Consider the following 21,578-nt stretch of genomic DNA (forward strand, 5'->3'; position numbering starts at 1 on the left):
TGAGCAGAAACCAACAGTACACTTTTAATTAAGGACCTGTAGCTGTGCAGGATGCAAACATCTGGGCATCAGTGACTTTCCTCCTGCCCCCGTTTGTCCCTGATGGTGGCACAAGATCCCAGCTGACCACGGCCCCTTTCTCTGGGGTCAGAGGGAGAAGACAGGCACAGTCAGCAGGGGCAGCTGTTGCAGGTGGGAGGGATATTTTCCCACAGGAACAAAGGTCTCCGTGATGACATGGGGTCTCTATAGTCATGTTGAGAGCCTAATGGCCCTTGGCATAATTACTGGTGTCAGGGTAGAAGGTGTCTTGGAGTTTGCTCAAGTGGTTGAGAGGGAGGGAGGTGCCATAGACTTGGAGGGAGGTGCCACAGACTTGGAGGAACTGGCACGAAACCAAGGATACAAATCCAGGCAGGGCTGTGGGGCAGGATAGGGAGCAGGGCCTTCTATTGAAGGAGTGACTCAGGAAGGAGGAGGGGAAGGTGACAAGCCCCTGGGCAGGAGCCCTGTGGCCATGGGATCATTTTAAATTGAGACCAGAGAGTGAGCAGTCCAGGGCAGCTATAACCTTGGCTAGAAAGGGCAGAGGCAGATGGGCCTGCTCCATCTCGCCTCTTAAGAAGGTGGGCAGGACGGAGATGCCACAGTGGATGCCACAGCTGCCACAGCCTCCTGCGGAGAACAGGCAGGAAGCCTGGCTCTCAGCCATGCAGGGTGGAAAGAAAGATTCTATTCCAGGAGGGGAGCTGCCCTGGAACGCCCCAAGGACAGCCAGGACCCACTGTTCATTCAGGATTCCCGCATTTTCTCCTACGGGAGCTAGAGCTAACGCCTGTGCCTGGGTCCTGGCAGCGCTCTGGACTCCACACTCTCCTCCTGGGTTTCACCTTTGTAACAGGATCCCCGCAGACCACGCCCACGACAAACACTGTCTCCAGCGGGCAGGACAAAGGAAGGGCACGGCGCCAGGCGGTCGTGTGGCTGCCCATCAGGACGAGGCCGACTTCTCCCGGTGAAACTGGGCAGACAGAAGGCAGTGAGAAATGTGATCTCGGGGTGGGGAGGCTCTCAGAAAGAAAAAGGTAGGACTGACCTTCTGCATAGCAGCAATGGCGGGGCCAAAGGTAGCTTTGACCTCCACACGGGCTCGGATCCAGGCCGGCAGCTTGGCCAGGACAGGGGGCCGGGCGTATCGCTGGTCCAGGAGCACTATGCTGGCAAAATCCTTCTGGTGCCTGATGGCCCTGCCTGCATAGGAACAGAGGCTGGGGCTCCGAGCAACACCTGCCTCCCCTACAGCACATTCCCATGGCGACCCCCTCCCCTTCCTCAGACTTATATAGGAAACAGGGCAGGCAACCCCTCTTTCCTGTTCTCCCCCTCTCCAGCCCCCATCTGTCCACCCAGCTGGAGGCAGCCAGGCTCACCTATAGACTGGTTGACGGCCTTCATGCACAGGTTCTCCACCAGAGCCTTCCCTGGGGGTGCCTGGCCGGGGGCTCTGGGCTGGGAGTGAAGGGGATGACCCATCAGGACTGTTCCCTGCCTGCAGCTCCCCCTGGGAAAAGACCCTGCCAGGCTTTGGAGCCAGACCAGGAGGCTTCGTGGCCAATGCCAGCAGCAGCGGTCCAGGTGACATCACAGGGAAGATCAAGAGGGTGTGGAGGGGCATCCAAGCTTCCGGAGGGGGCAGGAGACGCCAGTGCAGCGGGGAAGGCCTGGCTGTATCAGCTCTGGGGGTGATGCCACTCCCACCCACTGCCTACTCTCCTGTCACCCTCTGTGACACTGGGGTCACTCACGAGGGTTTGATCCAAGTAGGCCATCTTCTCCTGCAGCTCTGCAGACCTGATGTTGGGGAAGGGCATGCCCACCATCACCACACACCTGGGGGGGGAGACAAGAGCCCAGCGGGTGGACATCAGGACCTCCCGGGTCATCACCCACGTCACCAGCTGCTCCGTTCTACCCCTTCCCTCAGCCCTCTCCGACTGTGATCAAAACTCAGCCTCTCTCCACTCTGTACCTACCACCTGGAGAGGGCTTGTTCGGCTGAGAGATCCCATCTAGGCCAAGTGACTGGGTCCTGATACAGCAATGGGCAGTCTAAAATCCAACTGCTTTCCCAGGGCCAAACCCAGAGCTGCTGAGCCCCTCCCTCCAGCTGGCTGGTCTGAGCAGTCACAGCCCAGCTGTGGGCTCTAATGGCAGCAGACAGCAGGCAGGGGCCCAGCTGCTGGGAGTGAGGGCCGGCCATGTATCACGGCCCAGGAGATGAGCAGAACCACTACTTACCGGCCTAGGTTGTCAGAGAAGTTGATCCCTTCACTCATCTTTCCTCCAACCACAGAGAGGAGCAGGGCCCCTGTCACCTGGCCTCTCTCCTGGCCACAGGCCTGTAGGAGAAACCCAGACGCTGAGTTGCTGAGCCAAAACTTGGATGACACCCACAACGTTTCCAGCTGCCACCCCCACACGGTCTCAGACCCAAGCTCAGCATGACGCCCGCACCTGGATGCACCTGGAATACGCCAGCAGCACCTGCTCCACCTGGTGTGCGCTCTTAGGTTCCTGGAATATCTGAGAAAGACAGAGGACATTTCCCAGAGACAGGTTCAGGGTGCCAGGTCTCGGGTCTGCTCGTGGCCTTGTGTTTTCTGGCCAGGGGACTGGAGAACCTCACAGCCAGGGACTTTGGGGAAATCCTCTGTAGTCAGGGACTGGGAGCGGTGGGGATGAGGAGCCAGAAGCCTGTCCTGACCCAATGAGCACAAGAGCTCCCAGGAGGACTCAGTGGCACTGTCCTCACAAATGGGAAGGCTGCCGACAGGCCACTCACCTTCTTCCTGGCAGCCAGACGGCCCAGCAGGCCACCCTTCTCCCAGTGGGCATGGACCTGGCGCAGGTACTCGTAGGAGGGGAAGAAACAGACCACCCCTCCAGGAACCACACCGCACAGGTTACAGAGAATGCGACCCACCTCGTCCATCTAAGGAAGGAAGGAAGGGAGGGAGGGAGCCCCCATGGAGCAACCCCTCAGCCACCCACAAACCACGTCTTCACCTTGAGACTCAAAACTGAGGAGAGACCCTCGGCAGAACTACAGCCAAGGAAGAGGACTTGGCTCCCCTGGGTGGGAACCATGGGGTGGTAGGTGCCACCTCCCACCAAACACACCCAGCCGCTGCTGCTGACTGCGCCTTTCTGACACATGTCACAGCACTAGCGTCCCTGGGGGGCCTCCCTATTGCCCTGGCACTGAGTCCTCCCTTCTTCTGTCCAGGGTCCTGATGGGCACCACAATGACAATCAGGGGCTGCATACCCCAGGCACACCACAGGAGATGTCCCCAAGCCCCACATCCCTGCCCCCGGCAGGGGCAGATATAACCAAAGGGCAAGAGAGCCAAAGGGAACTAGCAGCTTTCTCCTGCGTGAGGCGTCCTCAGAGGATGCCTGGAGGTTTTATGAATACATATTTCGCAGCCTAAGGCGTGAGGGGCGGGGAAGCTCAGACCTTCCTCCATAAGCATCTAGATCGACGCTGCTTATTCTGTGTGGCTCTAAGCGGGTGTCCCTGTGCAATTTCCCCAACACCTGAAAACACTCAGGGTGGGCCAGAGCGCCCCTGCCCCAGAAAACCCTTTGCTGCCTGAGGCCAGGCTGTGGTGCGGCGAGCTGGCTGGGACTGACCATCTGAGGCAGCTCTCTTTTCTGGAACGTGAATTCCAGTGGCTGGTTGGAGATCCCGCTGCAGATGACAAGGGGCAGGATGTTGTCTGGAGGGATCACGTGACCTGGTAAGAGCCAGGGAGGGGCCGAAAACTGGAGATGCAGGTGTGCTGCAAGACACTGCAGAAAGGGCATTTCCCTGCCCCATCATCCAGCACAGGAACAGCGACTGACAGCGCTCACCCGCCCACCATCGCCAGTCACACTGGGCAGCAGGCAGCAGGGAGCAAAGCAGGAGAGCCTGGGCGAGCGCACGAAGGGTGAGGCTCCCATCCCGGGGTCTCCTCCGCCCCTGTGCCTGGTCGCAGTATGAGGTATTACACACAGAAAACGGGGGCCAGAACCTGACCTCTAGCCTGCCCCACCCTGGGCACAGCTTCTCACCACAGGAAAACTCCACCACGCGCTCAGCTTCCACCCCAGCACAGGCCAGCAGCTGCTGCCGGAAGTCAGACACCTGTAGACCAAGGCCACAGCGTCACGGCCCCATGACCCCTCAGAGGCCCAGCAGAAAGGAAGCGAGAAGTCTGGGCTAAGAGACAGCAAGTACACACAAACTGAAAGAAGAGGTCCAAGAAAAGGGTGATGGCAAACTAACAAAAAGAAAAATGGTGACTGATACCCAGTGCTGGCAGTCTCGTTTAAACTATGTGCAGGAACAGCAAAGGAAATCTAGCAAATCTGGCACAGTCATTATCAACCCTGGCCATGCAGCAAAATCACCAGCGAAAATTTTCAAAAATACACGTGGCCAGGCCCCAGCCCAAACTACTGAATAAGAATCTCCAGGCTTTCACCTGTTAGACTGGCAAAAATCCAAAAGTAACCACTCTGGAGAAACAGGCATTCCTAGACAGTACTGGTGGGATACAGAATGGTACAATTCTCATGAAATTTCACAGTAGTTAACAAATTAAACATATTTATACTTTTTAACCCAGGAATCCCATATTTAGGAGTCCAGTGAGAAGATACAGCCCACAAATACCAAACAGCATGTGCCCCCAGACCTTTCCCTGTAATCATGCGCCTGCCTATCCAGAGGGTACTGGTTGGATAAGCTCCCTACATCTGTCCAACAGAGAACCACGCAGCCCACTAGAGGAGCGATGGCCAGACAACTGACTAAGATGCCTTCCATGTAAATAAAACAGGAAAGGGAAAAATGAAGACACGTTTTTGCTCATTTAGGGGAAAAAGAAAGACCGAAAGGATAAGCTAGTAAAACGGATTCCCTATGGGGGTGGGGAATGGGCTGGAAAGGGATGAGAGTGAGGCTTTTCTGAATAGATCTTTTTATATTGCTTTGACTTTTGAGCCATACAAATATTTACATATTTAAAAACTACAAGTCAGAAAAGAAAAAAGCAAATTCTAAAATTGAAAAGAAAATGAAACAAAAACAGCCTAGCTATCTATGAAACTGACAACAGAAGCACACAGAGAGAAGCCTGGTTCCACGTGACTTTAGAGCCTAGTGACCAGGCATCCTTAGTGGGTTACACTCTAAGGGCAAAGAGGAAAGGCAATTTCAATCAGATCTATTGTTAGAAGTAATATTGGTACTATGATTTCAAAACTTTTAAGTATATTATAGGATAGAGCAGATAAGTATGTTAATGTAGCGCACATGTTCAGGCTTAAGAGAAAAAGAGGTACAATAAAAGGTCAAGTAAACAAATCCTTTGATTTTTACTTAGAAACACCAATATGGGCCAGGCGTGGTGGCTCATGCCTGTAATCCCAGCTCTTTGGGATGCCAAGGCTGGTGGATCACCTGAGTTCAAGACCAGCCTGGCCAACATGGTAAAACCCCATCTCTACTAAAATACAAAAATTAGCTGGGTGTGGTGGCACATGCCTGTAATCACAGCTACTCAGGAGGTTGAGGCATGAGAATCGCTTGAACCCCGGAGGCAGAGGTTGCAGAGAGCCGTGATCGGGTTCACTGCGCTCCAGCCTGGGAGACAGAGTGAGACTCTGTCTCAAAAAAAAAAAAGAAAGAAAGAAAGAAAGAAATACCAGTATGGATTCATTCTGAAAACATTTCCTAGATCTGTCTACTAAAAACACCCCAGGAGCACGACAAACACCCTAGCACCCACAGCTTGACTTCTAAATGTCATTCCCCATTACAAGAAACCAGAGTGGCTTGGAGAAATGAATCAATCCAGTGTGGGGCAAGGACACCCATGGTGATCCCATGACATTCTGCTGTGCTGGAGGCGAGACTGACCAGGCCACGGGGAGGACCTGAGCTAGCAGGAAGGGGCTCTCACAATGTGAACGTCAGAAACAATAATGACTGTAAACAACTTTAATATGCCGAATGAATAAAACTATGAATCTATCCATACAAAAATATAAAAGTCAAAAGCTAAGGCAGCTGGGGCTGGGAGGCACTGCTTCAGGATTCCCAGCAGCTTTTTGTCCAGGAGGCCCTTTGCTAGGTAGGAGTCACCACTGTGCAGAAATGCGGTTATATTCATCACAGTCATGCTCAAAACAGAAAACTGCAAATAGCTTCCACACCTAACAAGAGAGAAGCAGGTACATGAAATGCTATATATCTGGGTAACTGGAATCCAGCACAGCTGGGATACTGAAATACGTGCATGCTTGCTGACAAGGAGACAGGGTTTATGACCCCTCTGGCTGCTGAGTGAAAAGAGCAAGTTCCAGTGACAGGCACATGGAGGGAGCTGCACTTTTTTTTTTTTAAAATAGCTATGCACATAAGTAAAAATTATGCCTACAAAGACTATTATATTCGTATACATCAAAATGAACCTGTTAAAAGTGGAATCATGATTTTTTTCCTTGAGTTTGAAACCACAGAACAGCTTTCTCTGGGAGACGTGTGATCCTGGGGCTACAGAATGGAGCAGCAGAGAAGTCTCCACTGCTCCTGCAGCCTAAAAGGCACAGCAGTGAGAGAATAGCAGTGTCACCCAGTGGACACCACTGGGCCTGCTCGAGCTGACCCTTTCTGGCTTGGGGCCCCAGGAGAGAATAGGACTGATAACGCATCTCTCCCAAGCTCCCATCTCATCCCAACACCTGGGGCATGAGGGGCTGGGAAAGGTGTCCTTACCGGCTGCATGGTACCCCCTGCAATGACCACTGCCCGGCATTCCTTCACCACTTGAGCAAAGTGCACAGCTGGATTCAGGAGCAAAAACTTCAGGGTGCTCTGACTGAGGCTGCCTGGAAAAACAGATCGGTGGGGAGATGAGTGCAAGCCCAACAGACACTTCTATCGTCCCAGCAAAGGGGGTCCCCCAGGTGAGTCCAGGTCTGAGGCACAAGTGCTAGTGCTTTCTCTTTAAATTAAACACCATTTAATCTCTAGGACAACCAGCCCACAGAGGTGGACCATACTATCCTCTCCATCTTTTTTTTTTTTTTTTTTTTTGAGATGGAGTCTCGATCTGTTGCCCAGGCTGGAGTGCAGTGGCTCAATCTCGGCTCCCTGCAACCTCCGCCTCCTGGGTTCCAGCAATTTTCCTGCCTCAGCCTCCCGAGTAGCTGGGACTACAGGCACCCACCACCACACCCTGCTAATTTTTTGTATTTTTAGTAGAGACGGGGTTTCACTGTGTTAGCCAGGATGGTCTCGATCTCCTGACCTCACGATCCGCCCCCCTCAGCCTCCCAAAGTGCTGGGATTATAGGCGTGAGCCACCGCGCCCGGCCTATCCTCTCCATTTTCATATGAGGAAACTGAAGTTGAGAAAGAAAATAGTCCAAATCACAAGGCTCATAGATGACAAAATCATGACCCAAACCAAAGCCCACCTACCCCACAGTAGAAGTTTCCCTAGGACCCCTGCCCTAGAGGACCCCCATCCCAGCTCCTCGATCTCCTCCCGTCCACCTCCACTGCTTACCCTGGTCACGGGACCCCCATCCCAGCCCCTCGATCTCCTCCCATCCACCTCCACTGCTTGCCCAGGTCACAGCAGGCCACTGCCCACTGCACTGCTTCCTCCTAACCCAGGAAGTTCCCAGGATGGAAGGAAAGAATCCTTTCATGCTACGGCTCCTGGGCTCAGCTTGGCTCCTTCCTGGGAACTGAACCTGGCCAAGAACCACCTGATTACCTTGGCGGCTCAGGATGACCCTGCCGTCCTGGTTGGCCGTAGTGAGAGCTGCCAGGAAGCCTTCGATGTGCATCAGTGGGGAAGCTGGTCGCGGGGTGCTGGCCTGACTCTCGTCTGCAGGGGCTGCAAGAGCTGCACAGAGCAGAACAGGGAGGAGGCCTCCCTCTGGTCAGGTCCACACATGAGGAACAGAAGTCCTTGCCCATGCGTGCAGCCGGCTCTGCCTGCCCACCCTCCTGCCTCACCTTCAGTCGTCCTGGGCTGCAGGCTCTGCAGGAATTGCTGAAACCCAGCCAGTTTGGGCTGCTCCCGGGATGAGAACACTGCTCCGTACCGTTCAGTGAATCCAAAGAGCTGGGTGGGATGAGAGAGCAGTGGAGAGGAACCAGGTACAGCCATGAGAGAGAGGCTGGGTGGATCGGAGGCTCTGCCAGGCCCAAGACACCTGCAGCACACATCCCACCACCCCAGCAAGGCCCACTGCACCAAGGAGAGTGGAGACGAAGGGGACTCTGGAGTTCCCTGAGGGCAGGGGAGGAAAGCATGGCAAGGGCAGGGGGTTGGGGCACAGCTGGGTCTTGTTCAGGACCACAAGATGGGAGCAGTTACCTTTCTGCTGATCATGCTCTTCTCACAGTATCGCTGCACCTGCAAAAAACCAAGCCCAGCTGTAGGCATGTGTGCAAACTGAGCAAGCTGTAATCTTAAAAACAAAACAAAAAACACCAATTCTACCACCCAGGCAGCACAACGCAGTGCTACCTTCTGAGGCACCTGGAGCCTCCCTGCCACCAACCTTGTCATCCCCTCTCCAAGGCCACCCCCTCCTCTACTGCCCCTGCCCACAACGCAGTGTCCTCCTCAGGGGGGAGACCCTCTTTCCAAATGTCTCTCAAGTCTAAGAGTGCTCAGTAAAATCTAGGTCCCCTTGGCTTTCCTTCCAGGTGACAGAGAGTTAAAAAAAAAAAAAAAGGAACTTCTATGAGCAAAGCCACAGAGGAGATGATGGCTGGGACCTGCTCAGGGGCTGGGGCAGTGCCACTCAGTCGGTGCATCCAATGTGTGTGGTTTGGTGCCAGATCTTAGCTTGGGATGCAGAGATGAGGAGTTTGGAGCCTTTAAACCGGTTTCTAAAAAGAGCGACGTCCTTCGATGAGGATTCCCTCAATGGTGAGTGATGAGACCCGAGACCCATGGGAAGAAGAGGGGAGAAGGAAAGCAAGGAGGGCAAAGGGAAGGCGAGAGAAGGAGCGCCTGCACCCATGTCCCAGCTGTGGAAGAAGCGCGGGGACGGCAGGACTGTCTGAGGCTATCAGGCCTGGCAGCTGTCACAGGCATGTGGGAGACAAGGGGAGAAAGGCATCAAGGATGACCTGGATCCAGCCTGTCTGGCAGGGATGGCGGCAGTGACAGTGACCCAAATGTGTAATTCAGGGGAAAAGCTGGTTTTAAGAAAAAAGGCAGGTAGGATGGGAAGAATGTGGGGCCCCAAGTCAGTGCAGCCAGGTTTGGACGCTGTCTCTGCCACTTGCTATTGGCTCACTTGTGGGAAGCCTGTGCTCGCCACCCTCCTGAAGTCACCTCTATGGGCCTGTTTGCTTTCCTTGCCGGGGCAAAAGGATATCCTAGCTCAGAGCACAGCACATGGCATGCCGCCTAGAACAGAGGCAGAACCCTGTACCCGGGGGCAGTCACTGTTGCTGATTTGAGTTACGAGCTTGGGGTTCAGGCGGCAGTGGCCGTGTTTCATCTGGGGAGCGCTGGGTACACAGACCTGGAGTGAGCAGAGGTCTGAGGCTGCAACCAGACCCAAGGCCCAAGTGGGAAGACGTGACAGGGGTTGCACAGAACAAATCAACGTCCTATTCCTGTCCATAAGCCTGAGGGAGACTGTGCCAGAAGATGGAGTGAGACAGCAAGGACCTGGAGTCTCTATCTGTTCTATGGGGCACCAAGAAAGGTCCCTTTCTCACCCATCCCTCATCCCTGTGGCCTTCACTCTAAAAGATGACTTTTGTCTCACAGGCGTGTTGCATTAAGGGTTAAGTAATTACACATCTGTTTTGCTTTTTCTTTCTTCTATAGTCTTAACATAATACTTTACCCACAGGTGGTGACAGGAAGGAAATTGGATGTGGAATGTGGAAAAGTGGAAACCTCTACCTTGAACAGGTTGATGTTGTCGATCTGGCTCTGGAAGAGAAAGTCGTTGATGGTCTTCAGCTCCGTCCCTGAGAACAAACACATGAAGGGCCTTGGGAGCTTCACCCTTAGCCTCAGGTTTCAGTCCCAGGGTTAAGCTAGGAAGTGGCTCAGATCAGCTCTGGGCCCTCTGAGGGCAACTCTCTTACCTGTCTGTGACAGACTCTGTGTATTGGGATTTTGCTTAATGTTCCCTAAAAAAGAGAATGGAAATAGGTCACAGTGGCGGTTCTCAGGCCCCCCAACCCTTCCCTATCTTCTCTCCCTCCACACTGCACATCAAGTAAGAAGAGCATCTGTATTTGAATGGCTTTGTTTTGCTTTTCACTGTTTATAGCATGCAACGGACCCACTGAGAGGGCAGGTGGGTCCAGGAGCTTCCCATGTCTGACTCACGTGCTTGCACGTGGAACCCAAAGCCCTGTAAGTTCATGTTTTTCACCCCTTCTCCAGGAGGCCGGGACACAGCAGCCAGACCAAGGTATGCAGGGCATCGGAGCACAGAGGAGCTGCCCAGGCCACTGGTGAGCCTGAGGCAAAGCAGAGCTGGTGGCTCAGAGCAGCAACACGAGACCAGCTCCCGCCAGGAGCTCCCACAGGCTTTCTGCAGCTTCCACTTCCACAGACGCCTTCCAAGGGGGTGCCCCATCATAAAAGAAGGGGACGTGACAGGGTCATGCAAAGAGGCGTGGGAGCTGGAGTCAGAAGATCCCAGGCTCCCGTGCTGGGAGCAGCCCTTGCTCCGAGCTCTAGTTTATGCGTCTATCAACAAGGATTCAAATACCAGCACTGTGTTCTCACAGGGCACACAAAACCGCATATGCAAGTGCTTCGAACAACCCACAGAACTATGCCTATCACGGAAACACCGTGTGTCCATGTGATGCTGTATCCTTAATATCCCCCCAGAGCAGGGCCTGAAATAAAAAGTCCTCAGAACATGGGCAAAGAACCCATGGGTCTAAAAAAAGCTCAAGTCAGACAACTCAACTAAGCTACAAAGAACAAGAATTTTCTCAATCAATGACCAAGACCTTTTTTTTTTTTTTTTTTTTTTTTTGAGACTGATTCTCACTCTGTCGCCCAGACTGGACTGCAGTGGCACAATCTCGGCTCACTGCAACCTCCGCCTCCCGGGTTTGAGCAAGCAATTCTCTTGTCTCAGCCTCTGGAGCAGCTGGGACTACAGGCCACGGCAACACTCCCAGCTAATTTTTTTGTATTTTTAGTAGAGATGGGATTTCACCATGTTGGCCAGGCTGGTCTCAAAACTCCTGACCTCAGGTGAACCACCTGCCTCGGCCTCCCAAGTGCTGGGATTACAGGCGTGAGCCACCGCACCCGGCCGACCCTTCTTAAAAACACAGAGAACTGAGGTGTCCTGATGGGCATCCAAGGAAAAAGCAGCCCAGCAAGTTTTGCAGGCCTGGGGTCAGCAGGGGGACGAGGCTCTCACCCCCTAGCACAGCCACGAATTTCTCCAGCAAATACAGGATCTGCTTCAGGTACATCAGGTTCTTGGCCTTCAAACGCTTCCTGAGAAGAAGCCAACGGACATTAAGTGGTGGTGCCCTGATGGCGACTCGCCCCGCCCACCCCAATGGAAGCCTTGCTGCCCGGTGCCTCTCAAACTGGGTCACAAGCTACAAATCCTTTCCCAGAGAGCAGGCTGGCCACGGCCCCAGGCCTCAGAGCCAGCGGTCAGTCCCCAGCCTTCCAGGTCTGTGTGCAGCACACACCATGATGTGCCTAGGACATGAATGGCATGCAGCTCCACCCCGCCACAGCCCGGGCCAGAGGTGGGAACCAAAGTGCTGCCTCTCAGAGGCCCATGCAGGGGGCCACCAAGGGACTGTCCCACTACCTCAGAGGGTCACATCTCACCCATATTGCTCCATGTACTGCAGCAGCTGGGAATGGGCCTGGCAGAGCTGGGGAAAGAACACAAACCAGGCTCTGAGCAAGCAGCCCAGGGCTAAGGTACTGACATCTTAGATTCACCTAGAAGATGCTGGCCCTGGACACACAGGAAGCCACCAAAGGGAGGAGAGGGGGCTGGGTGCAGACAAAAGGTACGGGTTTCCACAGCCCTTAGGCTGGTGGGAGCTAAGAGAAAAGGGAAGGAAGGGAAGTTTTCCTCCAGTGTCCACTGTGGGTCAGAGAAAAAGCAAGAGGCTGAATTCCTCAAGCATGGAATCTCCCTGCTAGTTTCCACCGGGTTGGGAAAAGACCTGGAGTCTACAAAGAGTGATGGTTCAAGGTCACCATCACATCCCAGCCTCAATTCAGCCCAGGCACAGGTCAGTAGAGCTGGTGGGATGTCGTGGGGGTTTCACAGTCAGAAACCAGCGGGCACACCCCAGCTCCACACTCATGAGCTGCATGACCTCAGGACAGAGCTTGACCATCTTTGAATCTCCAAGTTTCCAATGTAAAACAGGAACACCACCCCCATGGCAGAGTCAGCGTGAAGACCAGAGACACCTGGTGCCATGCATGGTGCATGATAGGGCAGCAGGAGGAGCCTGCACTGATCTTGAGCATTCCTCAATTCAGTCCCCTCCAGACAACTTCAGTAATGACAAAATCCAATCCTGAGGGGACTTCTGCCTCACACATGCCATCTCCCTGGCTTGCAGAACTGGCTGCTGGCATCCAGGGCTGGAGGGACTCAGGAGCATGGGGGCAGATGAAGTGCAGGGAAATGAGGCACTCTGTCATAGTGGGGTCCCCAGAGTTCTCGGATGCACTGGAAAGCCATGGTCAGGCTCCGATGAGGTCACCGCCTGGACTCGTGCACCCTCTAGCAAGCCCCACCTCCGGAGGAATTCTTGGCCCAGGTGTCTGGAGGAACCATCCAAGTCCCTTTACCTCACGGCAGGCCCTGGCCCGGGAAGGGGAGGCCCACGCACCTGGGAGCCGCTGACCTCCACGCTGTGCATGCCCGTGATGGTGTCGATCAGGTTGTGCGCCTCGTCGATGATCACCACCTGGTCCTGCAGCCGGATGCCCGCGGCCTGCCGAGTGGCTGCATGCAGCAGCATCTGATAGGGCAGCACCACCAGCTGGGAGGGGAGATGAGGCCACCTGAGCAGGGCGGGGCTCCCCTGCAGGAGCCTTGCCTGCCTGACACTGAGCTCCTGATGTGAGTGCTTCTATTTCCTGCCTGGACTGTGTAGAGACATTCGAAAAACAGCTTGTGGCAACGGACAAGCTCTCCTCGAGTTTCACATGAAAAGCCAATACATGAAACACAGGAAACTAGGGCTGGTCTGACTCCTGAGTAAACCAAGGGCAGGGCTGGGTGAAGGGAACCCCTGCTTAGCCTTGTCCATGTCCTCAAGGTCGCCCCGGAGGCCCCCGAGTTTCCACAAAACACCTGAAGACCATCGGTGCACCAGGAAGCGGCCCCAGCTTCTGCTCCTGGAGCTGCTACTTCCCAGCTGTGTGACTCTGGAAGAGTTGTCTAACCTCTCTGACCCTTGCTTTCCTCATCTGCAAAATAGGGTTGATACATCCTATTTCAAAGTGAGGGTTAAGGCGTGGAGCTGGGGTAACAAAAATAAAAGCAACTCTGCAGATCTTTAGGTGTTTGTTGTTAGGAAAGTTTCCAGTTAAAGGAATACTCATATAAAAAATAAAATATGGGAAAACTGAATGGCTCCCTCACCCACGCTTGGTGAGAAAATATGAGTCACTTAACTTTTCTGGGCTCCAGTGTCCCCATGCACAGAATTTCACTGGAATACTATTAACATAAAAGCAAAATATGGTCAAAGTACTTTAAAAATTCAAAAATCGTAAAGATTTTGGGCCATATTATGGTATTTGTGTATAAATGCCTATAGCACTAATCTTGCTCTAAAGGCAAACAGACCGGAGGGAAGGCCTGGGACACCATGGGGCCTGGCAGCTTTCCTCAGTTTCTCTGCCAGTGCCCACACAGCTCAGCAGGTATGCTGGTGAGCATTTAGCTGCTGTGCAAAACGGTTACTTAGTTCCCCGAATCTTTTAAAACCTTACATTTTTTTCTGGATTATACAGAATTTTCCTCAAGTGATATTCTGTTTCCAAAGTCACTCAAATTAAAGAAGTAGCAAGGAAATAGTGAAACTGCACCCACCAAATAACAGTGAGATACTACTTTGCATCTGCTACATTAGCAGTTCTTCCTTCTGTTTAAAAATCAAGAGAAGTTGAGGCAGAGAAGACAGTATTCTCACGTGCTGCAGGTAGGTGTAAGTTAGGAAAGCTTTCCAGTTAAGAGTACTGATATTACAAAAAGGAAAAACTGGAAAACTGAATGGTTCCATCACTGACATCCTCCATCACATCATAGGCATGGAAGTTGGGAGCATCACTTGGAGAGCCATTTGTAAATAGATGTACGCAGCGCACTCTTCTCAGCTCCTGGCATCCCCCCTCTCCCTGTGGTTTCACTAGGAATGCACCGGCTTTCCTGGCTCCTAAATACTATCCCCAGTAATGCCAAACTGGCCCTGCTGCCTGGAGCCCCCAAGGGATCCCACGCGCCTCCTCCAACTCACGCATCAGGAGAGAATGGGCTAAGGTGCCATCAACTGGACCACGGTGGGGGGCATCCCCCAAACTACAGTGTGATGAGGACCCCCCCCTCATGGCCTAGACCACAGTGAGAGCCAAGAGTGGCTTTCTGGCCCTGCAGGGCCCTCACCTGGGCTGCAGGGATGGCAAGGCGGCTCCCGTAATAGGGACAGGCCCGGGCCTCCTTCCCAAGGGCCAGCAGCTGCTCGATGTCCTTCACCTCTGCCAGGGCCTCATCCCGGAGGAGGCCCATCTGCTCATGGTTGTAGAAGGGGCAGGCTGCCTGCTTCTCCTGCCTCCTTCTCTTTGGCTTCTCCTCCTCAGCTCCTTTCTTCTTCTCTGAGAGTGGCACAGGCACAAAGAGAGAAAACAGAGAGGATAGCAACTGTCCACGGGCCTGAGAGAGGGTTCTGTAATATTGAGACCCAATTCCACGGGGTGGGGTCTATAAGACCCTCCCAAGTACTGCCTACTGTGGTCTCATTGGAACACTGTAAGGTTTTACTTTTGTTCTCCAGAAAGAGCCCGTAAAATCATCTCCAAGCCAAGGATTCGGACCAGACACTGACCCAGAGAGTAGGAACACTTTTTCCCAAGGAGAGGGGACTCAGGAAGGAACTGGGGTCTCCTCTGCCATTCTTTCTATGAAAGACACTTAATGGTCTTCAGTCACTGCCACCCCCCCACCTCACTCTCTCCAGACCACCTGCGGCTACACCATGGTCCCAGTGGCTACCGTGCCTGCTTCTCTGCATATCCACGCAGCGGTCGTTGATAAGCTGCACAGAACCTAGGCTTTTCACGTCTTCATTTACACAAAGGTTCTGCAGCAAAGGAGAAAGAAAGAGGCAAAGAGATGGTGCCAGCTAAATGACATCCTACCAACACACGTGGACCTGCCCCCGCCACCTCTCCTTTGCCTTCCAGTGATGAGCCAGCCAGGCCAGGGAGGGGGCTGCTCCTCGCATGGTTCAGCCTGTCACAGACCCAGTGTCTCCCAGGCCTGGACGAGCAGGACAAAATTGTGGCGAAAGGAGCAGGATGGCCCCTGGTGGAAATACTGGCTACTGTTTACCTGCCGGGAGCCGAGGGAGACCAGCCGAACATCCTTGCCAAAGGGGCTCTTCTTCACCTCATGCACAAACTGGGCCAGCTGGGAGTGTGTCCGACTACAGTAATAAATCTAGCAGAGAGAAAGAAAGGCGCTTCAAAGAGGGAACCAAAACATCCCACAGCATTCTCTAACATCAAGGCACGCCAGGGCCTGAGAGGCTGAGGGAAAGGGAGTGGCTCCCAATGCACAAAGCCGAGGCAGGACAGCAATGTCCCATGTCAGGCATCTATCGAGGGACCCAGGGGTTCCCAAGTCACCCACAGCTCCAGAAGTTCAAGGGAATGCCCCAAAGGCAGCTCCTTCCACGAGTCATATCCAGCCTCTAATCAACCGCTTTTGGGGGGTTGGCCAATCTTAGGACACGGGTGACCATCTCCCGTGGCAAAGAGTCCCCACTTGGGGAGGGTGGGTTGTCGGTGGGAGGGGAGGGAGTGTGTCACACACATCCCCCAAAGGGAAAAAGGAAGGCTGACCAGAATACCCTCTCTCTACTCCTCTAAGGCAAGAGTGAAGGGAGGAAAAAAAGAAAATACAAAGAAAATACCTACTTCCCACAGAAAACAAGTCATAAATCAATGAAACCAAATGGGAAATGTCAGACCATAAACAACCCATAGCCCTCCATGCAAATGGGAACACAGACAAAGGGAGAAGCACACCATGAGAGACCCAAAGGGCAGGGGACTCATGTCTGTCCTACCCGCACCACCCAGCAGGGACAGAAAACACCCAGATTTCAGCCCAGAACAGCTGTTCCTTGATGCCCTGGGGTGGCAAGCATGGCCCTGCCCCCAGGAGAGGTCTCCCCAGGCCCCAAACCCAGGAGATGTCTCCCCAGGCCCCAAACTCAAGAGAGGTCTCCTCAGGTCCCTGCTACCAGGAAAGGTCTCCCCAGGAGAGGACTCCCCAGGCCCTGACCCCAGGAGAGGACTCCAGGGTCCACTGCAGCTGGCCAAGGGAGCAACTTAGGACCAGGGTTGTGTGCAAGAAGCAACAGAGTCCAAGTGCTGGAAACTCCTCCTTTGTGGAGAGGAGGGTGAGAAGTAGCCAAGTGACTCCAGCCTCCTCCCCAGGGGTGCACAGCCCAGCCCATAGCCCCCAGCACAGCACCAGCTGAGGACACTCGTGTTACCTTAGTTATGTGTTCTTCCTCCAGGTCATCCTCATCCTCATCCACTCTGTGTGTGTGAGAGAGAACAGAAAACAGTCTTCCCTCAGCAAACTCAGCAAAACGCACTGAGCATCTGCTGAGCGCTGGTGCTGAGCCCTGGCCATTCCCAGCAATGGGTTCCACCAAGGTAGCAGGTGCTGCTCGCTCAGAAACTCCCCCAGGCAAATGCCAACCCCAACCTCCCATGGCCGCTCAGGTCTGTGGGTAGGGAAATGTAAAAAGGAGAAAGGGGCTCAGCACCCCCAACCCAAGTCTTGAGTTGGAAGCCTCAGGACTCATGGCAGGCTGCTCTCCTCTCTGCCCTCCCTCCAGCAAGCTGGATCCCTCTGAGGCCCCAGGGGGGATATTTGCTCTTCATCATCTCGGGCCTTCGGATGTTCTGTGCCTGGAATGTTGTCTCCCCTCACCAGCTCCCCGTCAACTCTGAGATAGCAGCAGAAACATCACCTCCTCCAGGAAGCCTTCTTTGACCTTCCCTGGTAGGCCTGGCTGCTCTGACACAGATTCATGGCCCCTGCTCTTCTCACCCATCTCATTCAAAATCGCTTCCTCTCAGTCTATCTCCCCAGACTGTCATGTCCACAAGGGAGGACCCAGGTCGGCCTTGTTTCTGCTGAGTCCCCGTGGCCTCACCTAGAGCTTGGTATACAGCAGGAACCCCATGACCATCTCCTGGATGAAGCTACAACTGACCAATCGAGTGAACAGAGGATGCTGTCACTTATGACCAGCTACAACTCTTCTTTTGTCAGTGCCTCAGTCTGCCCTTTCCAGCAATGTGGGAAGAATCCATCAGCGCCAGGCGTTGGCAGGGAAGCCAGCCCTGCATCCCATGGCCTGAAGCTGAGCTAGCTCTACTAGTCTATGCTCCTCAGAAAACACAAAACCATCTGACAGGCCCACGATACCTATGGCAACATCACATAAAAAGAAAACATTTTTGTTCACCTCGAAATTCCTTTCTAACAAAGCAGAATACAATTGTCTTGGGCTATCAGAAGAGTAATTATTACAGGCTTGGCTTCATGGTCACTAAAGAGTAGGCAGCTTTATCTTAAAAGGCTTGGATATAATCTTATGTCGCATGCTGGACAAAGCCAGCAGGGGCTCACTGAGAGGCTGGGTGTGTGAAGAAATGAAGAGCAAAAATTTTCTATTCAGAACTCAGGTCCTCTGAGGCTCACGTTATCTCCTGAAACGTGAGGGCATGGGAAGCCCCGGAAGCTGACCTACAGGATCCATGGTTCTTGCCCAGACCTGAAGGAGCACTTTGTTCCTTTAATATTCACCACCTCCATCTCCACTCAAGTTCTCTGCCTTGTCCCCACGGGCTCTAAGGGAGAAGAGAGGGAGCAGAAACACGACCTCGGAGGCGGGCAGGAAGGGTTCATGGAGCACAAACTGTTTATGACCTCCTCTCACCAGCGAGGCATAAAGCAACACGGTGGTCTGCCCTGGGCAGGGGCAGAAGTTGAAGTCCACATGCGCAGCCCGGAATTACACTACCAGACTGCAACGAGGCAGCATCTGCTCATTCATGTCAACTCGATTTTATTGAGCACACCTCTATGCCAAACACTGGGTCAGCTCTGGGAACATCAAACTATAAAGACGTGGTTCCTGCCCTGAAGCAGCTCGAGCCCAGCCAGGGAGAGGAGGCAATAACAGAAGCACAAGCAGGTGCGTGAGCAAAACAGAGCAGCTGACACCCGAAGCCACCAAGACGACACCTGAGCCAGGCCTTAAAGGAGAGGAAGACATCTGCCAAGGGAGGAGGGCAGGGTGTTTGGCCACAGCACGTTGCATGAGCAAATCCTCAGACAGGACAGAGGAAGGCCTGGTGCGCTGGAGGAAGTTCAGGGCAGCGGGGAAGCTGGTGCCTGGTGGATGGCGGCTGGAGGTGGCGTCAGAAGGCGCCCTGCAGACAGACCGTGAAGGCTGGGGATGAACCTTCAGGAATATCCATGGAGGGTCTCTGGTCTTGCAGTTACCCTCCGACAGATGTGGTGGCCAGTATGTCATAGGACACATGGGACTCATCATCAGGTGCAGCCCCCCACCCCATCCACATCACCATTTTGTTTTCCTTGTAGGCAAACATGCTGACTTCACATAGGTGTTATTTATTTTCATGTCTATTAACTGTCCCATGTCTTCTTCCCTTCTATGTCCACAGCATCTGGACAGTGCCATACTCAGAGCAGACACTCAGGGATGGTGGTGAGGTTCCAGTGTGAATGGGAACAGGGCTGTCACCAGGGATCCTGTGGGCCCGAAATGGCCTGGGTGGCCTGCTCAGGGCTAAGTCACCCAGCAGCTCATGGCTCATCAAGTGGAAACCTTGAGTCTCGACCAACAGAGGCTTTATGGGAGAGGGAAAGCTCAGGCTAAGGACACCTTGACGGTTGGCACCTCACATGTTACCCAGTGCAGTCAGCTGCCTCAGAGCCTGAGATCTAGAGCCAGGCCGGCTGAGTTCTAGCCCAGCTCTCCACTGCCGAGGCTTGTGGCCTCAGCCAAGGAGTCTCTCCTTGTGAGGCTGCAGCCTCCTTGTGTATAAGGCGCAGACACAAATGTTCCTGCCCTGCCTGAGCTTCTGTGAGGACAGCTGAGAGGACACAGACCAGGCCGGTGACTGTCCTCACTGCCACTGGCACTCATGGACCCTAGGAAGGACCCAGCTTAGAGCAGAGGGCAGAAGTCACCATGCCTCTTGCCAGGTGCTTCATGGCATCTGTGGCATGAGGGAAAGAGCTGTCTTCAAGGGTGCCCCCTGGCCTGGGGCAGGGTTGTGCTACCGCCTCTGTCTCACCCGCTTGCCACCTTTTTCTCCTCATCACTCTCGTATTCAGCGAGGACCAGCTCCTCCTCCCCAGACTCCAGCTGCTCCAGCCGCTCAGCCTCCGGGCCTGTCTCTAGCATCTCCCTGCTGAGGCGGAGGAGATTCTCTGTTTCTTCTTCTTCCTGCCTCTGGACAGGGGTAGTGGAGGTGGTGAGGGAGGAAGAAGTCTCAGCACCAGTATCCACACCTCCCCACATGCCAGAGACAAAGCACACCACGCCCATTCACATAGGCCTGGCTGCCTGGCTGGAGAGAGGTCGACTCCTAGGATCCACGCCTCAACCACTCACAGCCCAGCTTCTTTACGGGAGCACATAGCCAGTGAGGGTCATGGAGGGGAGACCAAGGCGCTGACCACGCACCCATGAGCCTCCAAGCAGAGCAACCCTGCCTGGACAGAATCCTGCCCCCCAAGAAATGAGGCTCACCAGGCGCTTGGCTGCATACTTGAGCTGCACCCTGTGCTGCAGCTGCTGCAGGCGTTCTTCTCGCTGCTTCCTCCTGGCCTGCTCCGCCTACAGAAGGCAGACATGAAGGAAAATCACCAAGGAAGCCCAAAACCAGGCCTCTCCTAAGGAGTCTGGGCCACTCAGCCCGGTGCCTCCTCACTGGGGGCATCTCTCCTACCCCGGCCAGCACTCAAGGGCTGCCGCATCCCCTCCCGGGACCTCATCCCTGCAGGTCCCAGCCTCGCTGCTCACTGCGGAAGGCCGCACACTCCTCCCAAAGCCACACGCTCTCCATCAGATCCATTTGCAGCCATTGAACCATGCTGCCAATGGCAATGATCAGGTCCTTTCCCAGGTGAGTAATAAATGGGCACCAACAGTTCCTTGTGTGGAGAAGGCCTGCTGACCTCCAGCTCAAAAAAGACAGCACAGCGGCAGCACCATCGACCCAAGGAGCTGATGGAAGAGCTGAGAGGCACGGCAACGGCAGGGGAACATGCACTACCTGAGTCTCAGAATCGCCCCAGAACAATCGCTGAAGCCCTGTTTCCTCCAGCACTCCCACTTCCTGATACCCCAGGTCTCACCTTTAGTCGGTCCACCAGGTCCCTCTCTTCTTTCTTCTGCACAAACTGAGTAACCCAGGCCGGTTCTCCAGCAGGCCTCGGGGTGCCTGCAGCCCCTTCGCAGGAAGAAGACAGACACAGGGATTCATCTTTCTCATCATGTAAGGAGCCAGTTCCAGTTTCAATGAGTCGTGCCTCTTCTTCACGCTTCTTCTGTTCAAAGTCACGGAGCCAGGAGAGGGCCCCACAAATAAGACTTAAGGACTTCCCCTGCAGGAAGAAAAATGATCTTTAGAAACAGGAAAACAACAAAGCCTCCCAAATGACCTTTCCCCATTTTAATAAAAGCTTGAAAGAAGGTCTGGCTGTACATATGAGAGGATGCTCTAAGGCCAGCCTAGGAAAGGAAAGGAAGGAAATTAGCACTAGAATAGCCAAGAAAAACAGAAAAAAGGAAGAAACGGAAACTGGGCCCAAGAAGCAGGAAAAAGCTTCTTTAATTATCCAGCTCACTGTTCTGAAAACAAATTTGAAGCAGTTTATCAGATTCTATGTAAATATCGCACATAATTAGAAGAAGGGGAGACATTAGACAAAAAGTCCCCTGAAAGAATTAAGGCCCCAAAATGCTGAGCAAGAAATCCCAGGTACTCGCCAACGGGGAGCCAGAGTGACCGCGCGGCCTTTGTGCAGCTCGTGCGTGGATACAGGATGATCAGTCACGAGTGCCAGTGCTTACGGTTTGTGTTTTGTTTTTGAAAGCAAACTAATCACTCTGGAAGACACCACTCTTTTTGTCTGTTTTTGAGAGGAGGTCTTGCTATGTTGCCCAGG

The 21,578-nt window shown here is 53.8% G+C and overlaps 1 protein-coding gene across 13 annotated transcripts in view; it reads right to left on the reverse strand.

Annotated features, from left to right (window-relative positions):
- Positions 1-21,578, reverse strand: part of DDX11 (DEAD/H-box helicase 11) — a 32,522-nt gene continuing 10,944 nt past the window's right edge. For 4 of the 13 annotated variants that reach the window (XM_063593105.1, XM_063593107.1, XM_063593106.1 and 1 more), the window contains exons 3-27: positions 20,766-21,014; positions 20,158-20,244; positions 19,700-19,857; positions 16,849-16,894; positions 15,678-15,785; positions 15,339-15,426; positions 14,733-14,941; positions 12,952-13,104; positions 11,924-11,970; positions 11,496-11,575; positions 10,189-10,233; positions 10,001-10,068; positions 8,447-8,485; positions 8,083-8,191; positions 7,838-7,969; positions 6,829-6,941; positions 4,119-4,191; positions 3,696-3,799; positions 2,843-2,992; positions 2,515-2,583; positions 2,299-2,399; positions 1,806-1,890; positions 1,431-1,509; positions 1,097-1,251; positions 1-1,021 (exon numbers count right to left, since the gene is read on the reverse strand). In XM_063593105.1, the coding sequence (XP_063449175.1) occupies positions 992-1,021; positions 1,097-1,251; positions 1,431-1,509; positions 1,806-1,890; positions 2,299-2,399; positions 2,515-2,583; positions 2,843-2,992; positions 3,696-3,799; positions 4,119-4,191; positions 6,829-6,941; positions 7,838-7,969; positions 8,083-8,191; positions 8,447-8,485; positions 10,001-10,068; positions 10,189-10,233; positions 11,496-11,575; positions 11,924-11,970; positions 12,952-13,104; positions 14,733-14,941; positions 15,339-15,426; positions 15,678-15,785; positions 16,849-16,894; positions 19,700-19,857; positions 20,158-20,244; positions 20,766-21,014 (2,577 nt within the window). In that variant the 3' untranslated portion in view covers positions 1-991. Of the gene's footprint in view, positions 1,252-1,430; positions 1,510-1,805; positions 1,891-2,298; positions 2,400-2,514; positions 2,584-2,842; positions 2,993-3,695; positions 3,800-4,118; positions 4,192-6,828; positions 6,942-7,837; positions 7,970-8,082; positions 8,192-8,446; positions 8,486-10,000; positions 10,069-10,188; positions 10,234-11,495; positions 11,576-11,923; positions 11,971-12,951; positions 13,105-14,732; positions 14,942-15,338; positions 15,427-15,677; positions 15,786-16,848; positions 16,895-19,699; positions 19,858-20,157; positions 20,245-20,765; positions 21,015-21,578 lie in introns of all 13 variants that reach the window. The other 9 variants (XM_034936082.3, XM_034936084.3, XM_034936083.2 and 6 more) reach the window with 5 other exon arrangements.

Source organism: Pan paniscus, chromosome 10, assembly GCF_029289425.2.
Source record: "Pan paniscus chromosome 10, NHGRI_mPanPan1-v2.0_pri, whole genome shotgun sequence".
Taxonomy (NCBI): domain Eukaryota; kingdom Metazoa; phylum Chordata; class Mammalia; order Primates; family Hominidae; genus Pan; species Pan paniscus.